General features: G+C 36.6%; 1 protein-coding gene across 1 annotated transcript in view; it reads right to left on the reverse strand.

Annotated features, from left to right (window-relative positions):
- LOC150087952 (ER degradation-enhancing alpha-mannosidase-like protein 3) overlaps positions 1-17,480 on the reverse strand; it is a 247,990-nt gene that overhangs the window by 197,790 nt on the left and 32,720 nt on the right. The window contains exons 2-3 of the mRNA XM_090369977.1: positions 16,417-16,462; positions 5,108-5,208 (exon numbers count right to left, since the gene is read on the reverse strand). Coding sequence (XP_090226103.1) covers positions 5,108-5,208; positions 16,417-16,462 — 147 coding nt within the window. The remainder of the gene's footprint in view (positions 1-5,107; positions 5,209-16,416; positions 16,463-17,480) is intronic.

Consider the following 17,480-nt stretch of genomic DNA (forward strand, 5'->3'; position numbering starts at 1 on the left):
ATCATCTCTGTCTGCAGCTCTAGTTAATATATTACTCTGAGTATCCCCCAAACTATCAGTTTTCTGATCCACCTAGCATTGTCTCAATAGTATCAGCAAATATTCTTGCACCCCCTCTATTTAAGTGTATCTCATCCCTGTAAAAAGTCTCTCCTGTTAACAAGCACTGACCATGCTGAGAAAAATTCTACCCCATGAGCCTTGTACAGTCTCTCCAGGGCCAAACTGATTGACAAAGCTCTCAACATGTACTTCCTCCTATCATGTCTGGGCAGGATTGCAAGCACTTTCAAATTTAATCCTAACTTTCGACTTTTTTCCAACAACTGTGCTTGTTAATTAAATCCTCGGATCTCCACATATACAATATCACCTTTCATGTCCTTAAAAGATGATATCTGCTCTCAACATAATCTACTTTTGTCCTATTCTACCTATCCTTTTTTGCACAGCATATTTCCTATTTTTTTGACAGTACTCACAGATAATTACTACCTCCTTTGTGATCAGTGCATTTTGTCCCATGGATTGTGCTGGTGTTGAGTTGGGAAAATGAGAGCTTGATGGGTCCCCATTTTAATTGCTTCAAGGGCATTCACCCTGTTCTTCAAGCTCTCATATATGTCCATCAGAACATTGAGTTTGCACCTAATTTTCTCATGCTGTTTGCATTGAACACACACAAAGACTGGCTCCATCATGTCCCATTCCAGTTAAGAGTTAGGTCCACAAACAGTGCATTAGTATTACACATTAGGCCGTGATCTATACACTGCTCCCTTTAGTTCTCCCCCGAACCACAGCATTTCCACTACTTTAAGCCTCTTTGAGTTGGCTTTGCTGCTCTAGTCTGAGGCATGATTTCCGTTTCAATTTAAAATGTGAATAATACACTAAACTGGTAGATGCCTAAATGCAATAATGTATTGCACTATACCATTAGGTTTGTAGAGTTTGAATATTTCTCATTAAAATTTTTTAGCAGTTAACAGTAAAAAGTCAAATTCATAAAAGCAATAAGTTAAAAAAAATAAATAAATACAATCTGTATGGTTTTAACCAGTCAGAGTGCTCAGCTTCTGTAACCCAACAAGAAGAGTTTCCAAGCTCTTATAACATGGTAATAAGCATGATCTCACTGAGACATACGAAAACTTTACAGGAGCCATTAGCATTAGCAAAGGCACATGATGCAAGAAAGCAAGCTTATATAGCATCAGCCAAAAAAAAAAAAAAAAACACCCTTATTTCACTTGCTCCAAATGTTTGTCAAGTTTTGCCTTGAATCTATTTAAGCTATCAAACTTCTACGACGACAGATGGAAGTTTATTCCAGCAATCAACCACCCGTTGGCTAAAGGCAAACTTCTGCACATCTATCCTACAGCCGTTCCTCAATTTGAATTTATGCCCTCTCAGGTGATTATTCTGAGCAAGAGGAAGAATCCCATCAGCATTGAGCATGCTCAAACCATTCAAGGCTTTATACACCTCAATCAGATCACTTCGCAGGTGCCTAGTCTCCAGACACTGTAATTTGTAACTTCATTCCTTTGAAGAAACTTATACGAATGCCTTTCCAGGTAGTTATAATACTAAGCTACTGTGTCAAGCAGCAATTACTTTCTTAATTTCTTCTTACTCTGGCATACAGAGATGGGAGTCTTGTGGAACTGATGTAAACATATACAAACATTATTTTCTTTCCAATGGCACCCTTTGAAACTGATTTACGTGGTTTCTCCTCACCCCCAGCGTGTTGGCAGTGATATTGGGGGGGGGGGGGATTCAGATATAGACTACTACTGCTTTTAGCAGTGAAAACAAAAAGCCATCCTCCTTCCCAATTAGCATTGCTATGAATGAGCATCCAGAAAGGGGGAGAACTCTACAAGCATGATCTCATTAACACATGTGAAAGCTCTACAGGTGTCATTTCTCTGAGAGGAAAAACAAGGGTAAGCTCTCTTTCAAAGGACAGCAATAAAAGTCAGCTGCAATATGCAACAGAGAAATTATTTCTCTCCTTTTCCCCAGTGAACATAAAGATGAGTTTTGGAACAAGTTCTCCTACCTAAGAAACAACTGCCAACAGCAACTAGTGTTGCAGAAATTCCTTTCTCCCTCAATCTCACAACGGAAAAGCTCTGAGAACAATTTGTCAGCATGTACAAAAATATTTTATTTCATCCCTTTCTATCTGTCTTACTTTGAGAGACCCCCCCCCACTTGGAGTGTTGGCCTTGATGGACCACTGTGTAATATGAAAACTGCAAATATGACACAGCAAAAGTTGACCCATGCCATGAACAAAGGGAGGGGAAAAAAAAAAAACTCTGCCATGAATTCTATGCAGGTAGTTTACATCATTTGGTTGTCATTTTATAGCAATAAAATGATGCCTCCTTAAATTTATGCCTCCTTCCTTCACAAAGGAAGCTCATATGTAGCAGAGAGGCACTAATACTTATTCAGTCACAGTAGAGAGACAGCCAATACAAAGTACTGTAAGGCATCTAACATGACTGAATACAAAGTACTGGCTACCTCCCTGCTGTGACTAAATGTCAGTAATTTCATTGATGGCAATACAAATTCAGAACTTCATTTGAAGAAACTCGGGATTTCCGCTGAACTGGTCAAATAATTTTTGCATTTTAAATCAGTGTTTTGGCACTGGGATTGGCATAATATCCACATGTCTAACAGAGAGTTAACCATCCCTTTATCCACAGCAGTAACTTATTCCTAATGCCATGCTGTTACAGCAGTCATTCACATGGAACAGTATGGAAGCTTTAGTGAAATCCAAGAATATGATGTCAAAATTATTTTTTTGCATTCAGTTCCTTTGTGACCACCTCATTTTTTTCCAAATTCGAGCTGTAACTGCAGTATAACTGTATTCCTGTCAAGATAATCTTGCATTACTTCTATAACTACAGATTCCATTATTTTCCTTAGCACAGATGTAGTAGTAGAGGCATATGATGCAAGAAAGCAAGCTTATGTAACATCAGAAAAAAAAAAAAAAAAGAAACCCAATTTCACACATTATTCCCTCGAAAAGTTTGTCCAGTTCCTCCAGAATTCATTTAAGCTATCAAATTCCGCGACAGATGGAAGTTTGCTCCAGCAATCAACTACCCACTGGCTAAAGACAAATTTCCTCACATCTTACCTAAAATTGTCTTTCCTCAATTTAAATTTATGCCTCCTTAGGTTCGCAATCTGAGCAAGAGGAAAAATCCCACCAGAATTGAGCCAGCTCAACCCATTCAAAGCACCTCAATCAGACTGCCTCACAGGGTGTCTAGTCTCCAGATGCTGCAATTTGCAAAACTTAGGCCTTTCTTGGTAAGAGGACCCTTTCATCCCCCTCACCAATCTTGTTGTCCTTCTCTGTACTCGTTCAAGCAACTTTACATCCTTTCTAAAATGAGGCCTCCAGACCTGTACACAGTACTCAAGGCCTGACCATTGCCTTTTACAAAGGGATAATCACCTCCTTTTCCCTACAGAAAAATACCTGTATATCACTGACAATATCTCAAGACCTGCTCTGGCAGCCTGTCTGCAATGCTCAGAAAATTTCATATCTGACTGCGCAATTACTCCCAGGAATTTTTCATTTTCTATCACCCTAAGTGTAGTACCACACAGATGGTACGTTTCTCTGGGATTACTTCTACCCATATGCAGTATTTTGCATTTGTCAATATTAACTTCAGTTGCCCAACTTTTCTAGATCCTGTTGCAGTAGCACACTGCTATTAATGTCATTAACAACCCTGCCAACCATTATATCACTGCACACTTCAACAATAAACCTGATACATATACCTTCATCAATATCACTGATAAATATACAAATCAATAGTGGGCCCCAACACCAAACTCTGGGAGACTCACTAATAACATTAGTCCACTAAGAGCAGTATCCATTGATTACTCCCCTCTGACTTCTCCCACTCAACCACTATACTGCTCCAATTTGTACAGTAGTCTTCCATGAACAACAGTATCAAAAGCCTTCGTAAAATCCAAGTATTTGACATCAAAATTATTTTTTGCATTCAGTTTCTTCGTAACCATATCATAGTATCCAATCAAATTTGTCAGACAAGACTTTCCCTTAATAAACCCATGCTGTGTCTGAATTATTACTGTCTTGTCTAGATGATCCTGCAATGCTTCTTTAACCAGTGACTCCATTATTTTCCCCAGAAGTTAAATTAACAGATCTGTAATTACTCGTGTCACCCTTTGATATATTTGCATATCTTCTGTCTGTGGGGACTTACCCTGAGTCCAAGGATGCTCTCATAATTATGGCTAAGGGTTTGCTTACTCGTGTCAAGCTTACAGCTCTGTAATTACTCACTTGGCCCTTGGATCCTCTTTGTGAATAGGAGACATCTGCACATTTCCGGTATAAAATGGATTATATATAAAGATGCTCTCATAATTATTAGTAAAGGTATGATTATCCCTTTTGTTTCTTCATTTAATATAATCAGATGTATTCCATTCCATTGGTCCCAGGTGCCTTATGTACTTTTTCAACAATTTCTCCTTCATTTTCCTCTCAATTATCCTAAAATCATTTACCTCCCAATTAGGAATACTTTTCATTTACAATGATACCAATATAATTATGTATCAAATTTTAACTTTGACTTTTCTAGAGCACAATTTAAATTTTTGTATACATACATAATAATTATTATGTGTGTATCTCTCTCTCTCTCTCAGGGTAACTCGGGAATTTTTTTTTTTGGCTGGTGCAGCATAAGCCTCAGGCTTCCTTGTACCATTTGGCTGATAATAATAATAATAAGAAGAAGAAAATAGTAACAGTTTGTTAGATTAATATGTACATTTTTCAAAAACTACACAACGTATACAAATGGAGGTTTTTTTAATCATCACTTAATTAATTTAAACATTTCTATTAAAAGAATAGACAAAAATGTCAAAATTGAAAATTAAGCATCCAATGTAATGTACTGCAACAATCTGCTACTTATGAACATTTCATTTATATATGCAAACATTAACTGTTCATCATCAAAATATCCAATATTTAAAATCTATAAGTTCTTACTTTCCTAAGGCATCATCCACATCGCCACGGCTGGGCTCTGCATCTCTATACCTGCCTTTACAACTGAGTGGCATTAATTCATCTGCTGGATAGGCATGATCCTGTTAAAAAAATCCATTCAGTCTGTCTATTGGTAAAATTAAAAATCCATCAGTCTACTGGTTTTATGAAAATTAACAATGATATAGTCACTAATAAATGTGTAATGCCTGCTACACTATAAAAATCCTCTGACAGCAAAAAAAAAAAAAAAAATCATGTAGCAGGAATGGTAAAATCTATATATCTATACATAATCTGCTATGTCCGTGAATCCATCATACTGTGCAAGGATGTAATGATTGGTACAGCCGTTCCACAATGAATGGCCTCATGTTGCACTACTTAAAATAAAAATGCATTTGTATAGTAAAAAAAAAAAACAAAAAATAAAAAAAACTGTTTGTTATTTTCTGTAACTGCAAGGAAGAAATAAAAAAAAACTTTTCTGTAATAGAAAAGAGCATGCAACACCTTCACAATCAATGGCCTCAATAGTGCACTATTTCAAATAAACAAACTGAGATTTGTACAAAACTAATTCAAATTAAAACCAAAAAAGTTAAATAAAAGTTGTATTTCACAAAAGAATAAACCTTTGTGAAATACAACTTGTATATAGTCCATACTACATTCGACATACTTCCTCCAATGCTGCACTAATGACTGGATTCTTCGAGTAAGTTTTGTGATTAGTGTTGAAGCCATTCAACTAGTGGCGCCTCCGTAGCCAGGTGGGCAGGAGTGGCAGTGCGTAGCACACGCTTCTTGATTAGACCGCGGTTCAAGCCCGTGACCACCAAATACGGAGGATGCGGAAAGGTCAGGGTTTGTTTGTTTGTTTGTTTGTTTGTTTCGGAATTTATTGGGCGCATCGGCAACTATGGCCATAGTGCGCCATGCATATGGTAACTATGCATGTAATTTCTTTTCAAATAGAGAAAATGGAAAGAAGGGACCAAAAGGTTTTTCTAACTAAAGGAGGTGATATACTTTAATTATCTTGAGAAAATTATAAATGCTTGAGACATTTGTCTCATTGTTTAAAATTGAGGTGAGTGTAGGATCTTTTGTTGTGGCTGAAGTGCAAAGCATCTGGCGTTCTCTTGTATATTTTGTGCATTCGACCAGAATGTGATTCACTGTGAGCATTGTATTACAGTGATGACATTGAGGGGGTATCTCTCCTCTTAAAAGATAACCATGAGTTACATTTGTATGTCCTATTCGCAGACGAGCCAATATTACCTCCTGGTGTCGGATTGAACTGAAGCTGGAAGGCCATCGCTCAAGGTTTGGCTTGATACTTCGAAGTTTATTGTTTGGCTGATTTTCCCATAATAACTGCCATTGGCGCGTGCATTTTTCATGGATTATTGGTCGATAGTCTTGATGAGGCACTTTCCACTTGTTCTCAGATGAAAGGTGAGCTAATTTGGCAGCATTGTCCGCTAGTTCATTTCCAGGAATTGCCATATGTCCTGGGACCCAGCAGAAGTGTATGTTTTTCCCAAGTACTGATAAGGTATGCAGAGAGTTGACTATTCTTTCCACGACTGGGTGGGTCATGTTCATTGTGTTTTTTAGTGCTTGAAGGGCACTTAAGGAATCTGTGAAAATAATGCTGTTGTTAATATCGGAAGACTCGATATGATTCAGTGCAACCTGAATTGCTATTAGTTCTGCGGAAAATATACTGAACTCACGTGATAACTGATAAGCTAATGTGATGTTTGGGAAAACTGCGGCGATTCCAACGTGGACATCATTCTTTGATCCATCAGTATGTACTATGGAAAAGCTAGGAAACTGGTTCACTACTGCATGGTATAGCTGCAAGAAGTTTTCTCTATGCAGTGTAGATTTATTCCATTCATGTAGATGTAAGTCACATGAGGGCGGAATGATATTCCAAGGAGCAAGAGAGGATGGGAGGCTATTTGCCACATTGTCTAAGGTCAGATTTAGTTCTTCTAAGAGGTGTTTTATTCTCATGCCCAAAGGACGATTAACATTAGGGCGGTTTTGGTATAACCTGGTGTGCTGTGATGAAAAAAGTATCTGCCAATTTGGGTGTTCTGGCATAGATCTAATTTTATAGGCGTAACGTAGTATCAGTTGTTGTCGCCTGATCGAAAGAGGAGGTTCGTGTGCTTCAGCATATAAGCTATGTATTGGAGACGTGCGATATGCTCCTAATGCAATCCGTATGCCACTATGATGGATAGGGTCAAGCCAGCGAAGGGCACTAGGTCTTGCTGAACTATAGACTTGTGCTCCGTAGTCAAGTTTTGATCTTATTAATGCTCTATATAGCCGTAATAAAGTAAGGCGATCAGCTCCCCAATTAGTTGCAGAGAGAACCCGGATGATATTTAGTTTTTGTTGACATGAGTTTCTTAGTCTTTTGATATGCTCAACAAAGGTGAGTTTCTGGTCTAAAGTGATTCCTAAGAACCGTATGCTCGGTTGAACTGCTATTGGTTGGCGATTCAGTTCTAGCTCTGGATTGGGATGGAGTTTTCGTTGGCGGCAAAAATGGATGCAAAATGTTTTTTCCGGACAAAGTTGAAATCCATTAGTCTGAGCCCATGAACAGATCTTATTTATTGCCCCTTGCAACTGTCTCTCAATAGTATTCATGTTTTTTGCATGACACCAAATACTCAGGTCGTCTACAAACAGTGCTTTATCAATAGTGTTTGGAATTTGTCCGGCAATGGTGTTTATTGCAATTATAAAAAGTGAAGCACTGAGTACAGAGCCTTGAGGAACTCCTTCTTCTTGGGAAAATACTTGGGACAGTGAGGTTTTGAATCGAACCTGGAATGTACGCTTGCATAGAAAATTCTGTATGAAAATCGGGAGGTGACCCCGAAGTCCATGACGATGTAATTCACGGAGTATTCCATACTTCCACGTAGAATCATAGGCCTTACTGATGTCAAAGCAGACTAACACATGGTGTTCCGATCTGAGGAATGCATTTCGGATGGAATTTTCTAGTCTGACTAGTATATCTAGTGTAGATCTGTTTTGTCGGACACCGTATTGTGCAGAATGTAGCAGATTGAGATTTTCAAGGTACCAGATCAGTCGGCGGTTCACCATCTTTTCGAGAATTTTGCAAATGCAACTGGTCAAGGCGATTGGTCTATAATGAGTGGGATTTGTAGGGTCTTTACCTGGTTTAGGGAAGGCAAGGACCGTAGCGTGATGCCATTGATTAGGAAATTTATCTTCCAGGAAGAGTCTGTTGAATAGATGAAGAAGTAACTGTAATGATTCGGTACTTAGTTCCTGAATCATGGAATAGTGAATGTTATCTGGTCCTACAGCACTGCGTCTAGATGTTGACAAAGCTCTATGTAATTCGTGAATGGTAAAAGGTAAATTGTATTGTTCATCTCCTTTTGAAGAGAAGTTTAACTTTTGTTTTTCTAAACTTGTTTTTAATCTTCTGAAGGTCGGTGTATAATTTTCTATTGCTGATGTTTTTGCAAAGGTTTCACCTAGTATATTGGCAATTCCAGCAGGATCATTTACATTCTGACCTCTCCATTCCATGATGGGTAGGGGTATCGGTTTGTATTTGCCACTCATTTTTCTGATTGCTTTCCAAATTTTATGTGTAGGCATTGCTTGATTAATAGTCGAAGTGAAGCGGATCCAAGCAGCCTTTTTATTGCAGCGTCTAACATATCTCGCTCTTGCTCTAGCACGCTTATATTGAATGAGATTGGTTGTAGTTGGACTCCGGCGAAAAGAATTCCAAGCTTTGCTTTGCATTTTTTTAGCCACAAGGCATTCATCACTCCACCAGGTTTTTGGATGAATCGGTAATTTTGATGAGGATTTCGGTACGGTTTGTTCTGCTGCATGTAATATCATTTTGGTGACATAGTCAACTGCTTCGTCAGTTGTGGAATTTTGGATTATTTCGGGATCAAGCTTGATTAATTTTTTATAGGACTGCCAATCTGCTTTATCAGTAAGCCAGTGCGGAATTTTAGTAGGATGATGAGGGGGCTTATTAAGTAATTCAATTATTATGGGGAAATGATCGCTATGTAGCGGATCGTTGTTTACCGTCCACTTTAGAATAGGATATAAGGTTGCAGAACAGATAGACAAATCTATTGCAGTGCTTGTTCCTGAAGGAAGGTGAACGTATGTAGGTGAACCGTCATTTAGAAGAAGGAGGTTGTTATTGTCAAGACACTGTTCAATTAGTTTTCCTCTTTGGTCGATGTTGCTGTTACCCCAAAGAGTGTGATGACCGTTTAAGTCTCCCAGAATGAGGAAAGGTGTTGGGAGTTGAGCTATAAGATTGTTGAGATCATTTTGCTGGAAGGTATAGCTTGGTGGAATGTATAAGGAGCAGATTGTCATATGGATGTCAGCAGCTATACGGACTGCTATTGCCTCGAGGGGAGAGTTCAGTGAGACCTGTTTGGTAGGAATATGTGGGTTTGTTAAAATAGCTACGCCACCATGTGCGATATTCTGATTGGTTCTGTCTTTTCTAATAATGTTATAATGAGACAGTTTTGGTGTATTTTGGGGTTTTAAATAAGTTTCTTGAAGGCAGATACATATTGGTGAGTATTTACAGGAAAGATCGTATAGGTCATCGATATTGGCGCGGAATCCACGACAGTTCCATTGTATTATTCTGTTCATTGTTTATCTCTTATTAGACTTTCTGAGCGTTTTCGGGTTGTTGATGTTTTTTGTTTTTCACTTTTGTTTTTATCTTTTTTTGGGAAGGAAGGCCTTTCGGTGTCCATATCTTCTTCAACAAAGATTTGAAGAACAGGGTCATCTGCTGATTTTTCTTTAGTGTCCATTTGTTGTTGGTGACTAGAAGTTAGGATATGTTTTTCTTTAAGTCCTTCGTCCGGAGTGTGTATGTTTTCTTGTGGTATGGTAATTGGTGTATTGACTGCTTGGGTTTGAGTTGCACTGTACAAAGATTTTACATAATTTGAGAAAGACTGTTTTGGAGGTACTGTTATTTCGGTTTGCGATCCGGTTGATTGGAATTTTTTGGTGGCTTGGGCATACGTAGGTCTGTCTGCATGAATTGGTGGTGAGATGATTCTTTTTGCTTCTTGGTAAGAAACATTATGCTCAGTTTTATATTTCTGGATAAGTTTCTCACTTTTCCAGCGCTCGCATATTCTGGCATAAGCGGGATGATCCTTTTTGCAATTTGGACATACTGATTGAGGAGCATTACAGTTTTCGCAATCGTGTTCGATTGAACCACACTTTGCGCAAGTAGGGGTTCCCCGGCAAGCTGTTTGGGAATGTCCATACTTTTGGCATCGGAAACACCGTAGCGGGTTTGGGACATATGGTCTGACATTACATACCAGATATCCGGCCTTAATAGATGATGGACGATTCGGTGTGTTAAAGGTCAAGATCAGATTGCGGGTAGGGATCAGATTACCATCTTTTCTCGTGGAGATTCTCTTGACATGAATAACTCCTTGTTCTTTCAGTTCTTCTAGCATTTCTTCTTCAGTTACATCTAGTAAGTCCCAGTTTGAGATCACTCCTTTAGAGGTGTTTAGTGATCTGTGGGGTGTTACAGTTACTGGGAGACCTGCAAAGAAATTTGTTTTCAGAAGTCGCTCAGAATGTTTGGTATTAGATGTCTCAATGAGAATATCTCCTGATCTGAGTCTTTTTACGGATTTCGGAGATCCTGCTTTACTTTCCAATTCCTTTTGAATTCTAAAGGGAGAGAGTTTGCCAACTGCATTCTCACCAGTTGAATGGATGATTAGATAGGTTGGAATTGGATATGTCTCTGGCTCAGTTTTTTGGCGCTTTGCCGTTCCTGCTGTGGAACTGTCTTTCTTTTTTGATATCTGGGATGCGTCTGGCAGCCCAGATAAGTCTGAGTTTGATTTACTCATGATATGCTCTTTTTGGCCCCGGGAGATTGTCTTTTTCTCCCAGGTTACCAGCCCCGCCACGTGGAGGCAAGAGCGGTGCCGCCTAGTGACCCAAGCGAAGAAAAGGGTTAGTAATAACTAAAAATAAAAAGAGGGATTAAAGAAAGGTGGCTTTCCTTTCTAGGTTATAGTGAAAGGTCAGGGAATGACCACTGCATATTCTCGGAGCAATATGGCCTTAGTTGCTAATGCTCCTAAAAACCAAATAACAACAATTCAACTAGTGGTAGAGAAGAAAAAGACATGGGTGGCATATAAATTATCAGGAGATACAAAAACCTACAGTAAGTATAAACTTGCCTGCAATCAAGTAACAAAGGGCATCACGCAAGCTAAGGCAGATCATGAGAATCTGGAAAATAATGCAAAAAAAGTAGCAAAGATATCTTTACTTGTGTTAAAACTAGAAGGAAAAGGATGAATCACACTGGTCACTCTAGATATGAATGATCCTGTTCAGATTGCTGACAAACTGAATTCTACATCTACATTCAAAGAAATTTTTAGGAATGGGGTGACAAGAGTATATAAAATTCCAAAAGGGAGCTAAATGATTTTATAATAACCAAAAAAATTAAGGTAGAAGAGAAAGACTATAAAGTATTTAAGGGCAAAGGCCTCATGCAAACCATGGCAACTTGTTGTGAAGGCAGTCGCAATATAAAATATAACCAAAACAATGCCAATGTAATTAATTAATTTAATTTAATTAATTAATTAATTTAATTACTTTGACATCATATACTTAGACTTCAGAAAACCTTTTTATATTGTTTCATATGAAACAATGCTGTACAAATTTGAGCAAGGTAGCATTACAGACATGTTACTGCTATGGATGAAGGGATGATTGAGTGGGAGAAGATATAGAATGGTTATCAATGGGCGCTACTCTTCTCAAACTATTGTTATCAGTGGAGTTCCCCAAGGTTCAGTGCTGGGCCTACTGTTGTTCTCAGTATTTATTAATGATACTGATGAAGGCATATCAGGCTTAATGTCTAAGTTTACAGATGATACAAAGGTGTATCATCTGCAAACTTATTTACTCTCATTTACTTGTTTGGTGTATCATTGGTGTGCTACCACACTCAAGATAGCAGAAAATGAAAAAGCCTCTGGGGTAATTATGCAGTCAGACATGACATTCTCTGAGCAGTGCACTAGGGCAGCTCATGGGGTTTTGTCAATGATGTACAGGAAAAATTTTCCAAAGGTAATTATTCCACTGTATAAGGCTACACCATGAATACTGCATACAGGTCTGGAAGCCGCATTTGAGGAAGGATGTGGATCCATTGGAACAAGTGTAGAAGAGCAACCAAATTAGTGGAGAAAACAAAAGGGTACTCTCACCAATAAAGATTTCAGTTCAGCAAATTACAGAACTGAAGTCTTTTTTTTTTTTTTTTTTTTTGTGAAAGTATCTTTGCGGCATCTAGAAATTAAGCACCTGCAAAGAGATCTGATTGAGGTGTTTAAAGGTTTTGAATGAACTGAGTAAGTATGTTGATGGCACCCTTATTCTTGCTCAGAAAACACACATAAGGGAGAAAAATTTAAATTGAGGAATGACTGCAGGACAGATGTACACAAAATTTGCTTTTATCCAGAGGGTAGCTGATTGTTGAAACAAACTTCCACTTGGTGTGGAAATGGGCTGTTTGAATAAATTTAAGAAAAAAATTAGAAAAATTATTAAAGGAAATGGCTAGGTAATATGGATTTTTTTTTTTTTTTTTTTTTTTTGCTGATGCTGTATAAGCTTGCTTCCTTGCATCATTTGCCTTTACTAACACTAAGCCACTGCACCTTCAGTTTTGGTGCTAAACACTGCGGAATCCCATCCACACACTTTTCAAAAGTGCAACTTCTCACTAATGATAGTATGCACTGAACCAACACTACTCTTGCACAATGTGGCAATTTATTCAATAGTAACAAAGATGATTTCCTTGTATGAGTACTTATGCCAACAAACTTTATCAGCAATGTGAGAGTTTTTACATGACATGCATTTCATGATGATTTTGCAGTAACAAAGTTTTTATTTGAATGATCCTTCTACACATTAGAAATAACAAAAATCAGTCTTCTGTAATGGCAGTAAGCAAAGCAAATGATTACTTGACCCTGTGTAAATTTTGAATCTATTTATTATAAAATGAGTCTATATATATATATATGTTTTGGATAAATTCCTCTACTTCTTCAGTGACTGTTACCCTTTGCTGCACAACCTTCACAAATATCAACAAAGCAAATACATTTGATTTGTAAATTTTTACTTTCATACACAGACATTGGAGCTTGTTCTAATTTGTATGAGTAAAATATATAACAAGACAAACTCATACAAAGTCATCATGTTGATATTTGTGAAGGTGGTACGAGCAAAGGATAGCATGTATAGGATCTTTTCATCATATTTTCCACCTATTTTGTCCTATTTATAAAATTATCCTGTGTATCATGCTATTTAAGATTTACATTTGTCATGAGACAGTATTAGTATTGTATTACAAAAGATGGTTAAGGAAATAAAAGAAATGTAACTGTGTAGATGGATATAAGTCTGCCTTTGGTCATAGGGTAATCAGCTTTTCGAACAAAGTTATCACTTAGCCCCGAATCACTCGCCAGGTTAAAGAAATAGATAATTATCTGAAAGCAGATAAAGTTCAAAACTAGAGAGATTTTTTTTTTTTTTTCTCTAAGGCAGATGCTACATAAGCTTTACTTCCTTGCATCATTCTGCCATTTTAATAAAAATGTTGAAAAAAAAAAAAAAAAACCATTCTAGTGAACTGACAAAGAGAATACTCCAACTTTATAAAGTGGTCCCTGTATTGAAATACTTCAAAAATAAGAGTTTGTATAGTATTAGAACATATTAGATAATGTATACATTGCACAAATAGAAATACAGTGGAGTTATTTTTTACTGTCAATTTTGAACAAGCAGCCTATTTTTTCCTAACACCCTCAGTTCACAAGATATTTCATATTTTAGTTTTCATGTACTTAGATTTTGATCCATGGTATCTGTTCCTACTAGATGGATTGCTGACTGAAAAGTTCTGGTTTCCTAGGTCTTGCTACAGTGGTTAAGTTCCAGCAATTTCTAGACTATTTTATCTACTCCCTGAACGTCAGACAGGTATATAAAATAAGCCCTTCACGCAGGTCAGTCAGCCAGTAAAAGATGTGTGTCCAAGTTAACTTTGTTACAGATTAGTAAACTTATGATGCTCTTTTATAGTTTTTGGTGTCAATTGCAGTTTAATATGCTTTTAAAATGTCAAATTGGTGTATAAATTCACTAGACAGCTTTTGTTATGTGTGCAGTGATTACACAATTAAATCTTACAGACAATCTATAATATCCCTATTAACACAATTAGTTGCACTAAATTTCTAATAAACCCATATTATTAATAAAGAATTAAGGTGTGGACCAATTATTAGAAGAATGGGCAAAAATGAATGGTTCTTTAAGATATAATTAATAAATTTTTAACCTGCTTTGAACATTCCTTATTCATTCATTGTACTGAATTTTTTTATTAGAACTATTCCATTCAAACAAGACTTAAGTACCCGTAATAAAAAAGTCATCTAAGACCTATTTTGTTATAATGAAATTATCATTAAAATGGTATTTGTACATGTTTTTTATAATAGTACAGAAGAGAACTGTGCATGATTATTTTTGCTATTTATTTATGCATATTTAAAGTTTAATTAGATCCTGATGTTTTTTCCTGTCCACTTCTATATATTGCATAATTCTTCATAGAACATACTAGTGCATCATGATTTCTTCTACTGACTGGATTTATAATGGTTTAGTCTCAATTGCCCTAATTCATATGCCCTACCTCAGAAGCATGAATGGTCATTTGCCCTAATGGTGACTTGCCCTAGTCGCGTCCCAATGGTAAGGGTGGGTGCTACTGTCAGTTGCCCTAAGCGAGTATATAACTGCATACCTGCAATCCCTTTCATTCTAATAACCCTTTAAAGGGGGGGGGGGGTAGGATTACATTTAGGATTACAATTGGCATACATCGAGGAATAAATTGTCAGAAAGTTAGTGAAATCAATTGTGGAATTGGCATTTGTTTCTGCAGATGAACTAGAGGAAGCTTGGGAAGGAATAATTTGAGAATGTCCACCGTCAGAACATCCTTCATATAAAAAGTGTGAAGAGCTTATAAAATACTTCAAAACAAATTGGACAAGACCCACTGCTTGCTTTCCGCAATCATTGTGGAATCATCATGCTAATTTTGATCCTTAACAATAAATCATGTGGAAGGATAGCATTATGCCTTAAATAAATCTGTGGGGCACCATCATGTTAATATATGGAAGATGATTACCCATTTAAAAAAACAACAAGCTAACTTTAAGAGTACACTAGGATTAATAAATGTTGAAAATCTTCCACCTCATAAAAACCATAAATACAAGGGCATTAATAAGGAATTAATGAAATTAACAGCAGACAGACATAACGGAGACATCAATTTACACACCTTTGGGCAAGCAGTTGTTTAATTTCTTCCGCTAAATGATTAGTATAATTTAAACTTTGAACAATTTGTATTTTTATTTTAAACTTGTGTTTATTTCTTTATTTGATATCAAAACATTTATACATTTACACATAAAACATATCAAAACATTTATACATAAAAAGAAAAATAAATTGGTTATTAACTAAACGATAATTTTTTTATTACTGTATTTGTATTTTGATGTTATTTTTTATTTATTTATTTTTTTCATTGTTTTTGAAGTCCATTTTTATATTTTTATTGCTCTGAAAAAATAGGATACAGTTACATACAACAGAATGTGACTAGGGCAAGTAGGACATAGAGCATATACTTTTAGGGTATGTGGGAAATAGAGCTTAAGCTATTAGGATACATGAATTAGGACAAGTGGGGGTAATGCCTTTATAACAATGCATGCAACTAAGTGATTTAAATGGTATTTACTGTAATACTATGTATTGTCTTCTTGCATTCTACTGTCTTGAAGAAGTACCAGTTATTGTAGTATTTCTTTATAACATTTGTAAGCAATAAACTAATATTATTATTATTATTAAGCAAATTTTTACTAAATATGCATAATTTTAAACTTCATACACTATTGTATCTTAAATAAAAATATCTCTTTTTTTTATCTGTATTTCTAAGTTCCATGTTTCTATATGAAATTTTTTTTTTCTAGTTGCTTGGAGATTTTAATAAAACAAATGCTGATGTATGTATTAAAAAAGCTCACCATATACGATCGGTATGCATGGTAGAACATCTCCCGTGTCTGTTCTCTGTAAAGGAAAGAAGTAATAATTTACCCATTAAAATATGGATTAAAATACTTACAATTACTGTTATACATTTACCAGACAATTTATCAAGAACACTATTTGAATAGCATGGCCTCTAAAAAGTGATGGCAATGTTCCTCTAGTATATTCAGACAAACAAACTGGATATCATCCCTCAATTCTTGGAAATTGGATTTTAGCAAATCTATAAGTTCTGTTAGTCCTTTTGTACTCATCCCACAAATACTCGATTAAGTTAAAATTTGGTGACTGCACTGGCCAGGTAAGAATAGAGAGATCATTGCCAACTCCTGGGACCACTGCTTATTTGAAAATATTATTTTCAAATAAGCAGTGGTCCAACTTATTTGAAAATAACTCTATAACCAGAGTAACAAAAAGCATTGGATTACCATGATTGGATACTGGGGTCACATTAGGGGCCCAGTGGCTAAATGACTACGGGAACAACAGTACACGACACTACACATGTACAAAATCCATACAATTTTAAACCCGTGTATTGACAGTGTTCTGTTTCATGCCCACAATGTATAGTACATGGAGATGGGGGAAATCCCTGGTGCCGGTTGACACTAAACACTCTACTTCATTTACAACAATGTTTACCTAAGTTTTGCCACCCAGGCATGGGTCCACAGATATAAGGGTTCCCACTGGCTCTCAGCAAAAGGTTCTACAACAGGTTCATAAATTAATTTTACCTTTCATATGACACTTTGATCTTAGCCAAAAGGCCAAGAAGGAATCTTTCATATGACAGAGGAATTTCACTACTCTTGCAAGATCTATGCAAGCAACTTAGGGAACAGGGCTAGGTAAAAAAAAAAAAAAAAAAAAAAAAAAGGTAAACTGCAGACATCAACCCACTACAAGATGGAAACCTCCTCAATGATTCATGATGAGGGAAATGGAACATAATCTGCTGCACCAGTCCAGTGCAGGTTGACAGATTGACCATATTTAACAGTCAGGGGCTTGAACTCTGGTCTACTCA

The sequence above is a fragment of the Mastigoproctus giganteus genome, chromosome 3 (genome assembly GCF_048544385.1).
Source record: "Mastigoproctus giganteus isolate SK-2022 chromosome 3, ASM4854438v1, whole genome shotgun sequence".
Taxonomy (NCBI): Eukaryota; Metazoa; Arthropoda; class Arachnida; order Uropygi; family Thelyphonidae; genus Mastigoproctus; species Mastigoproctus giganteus.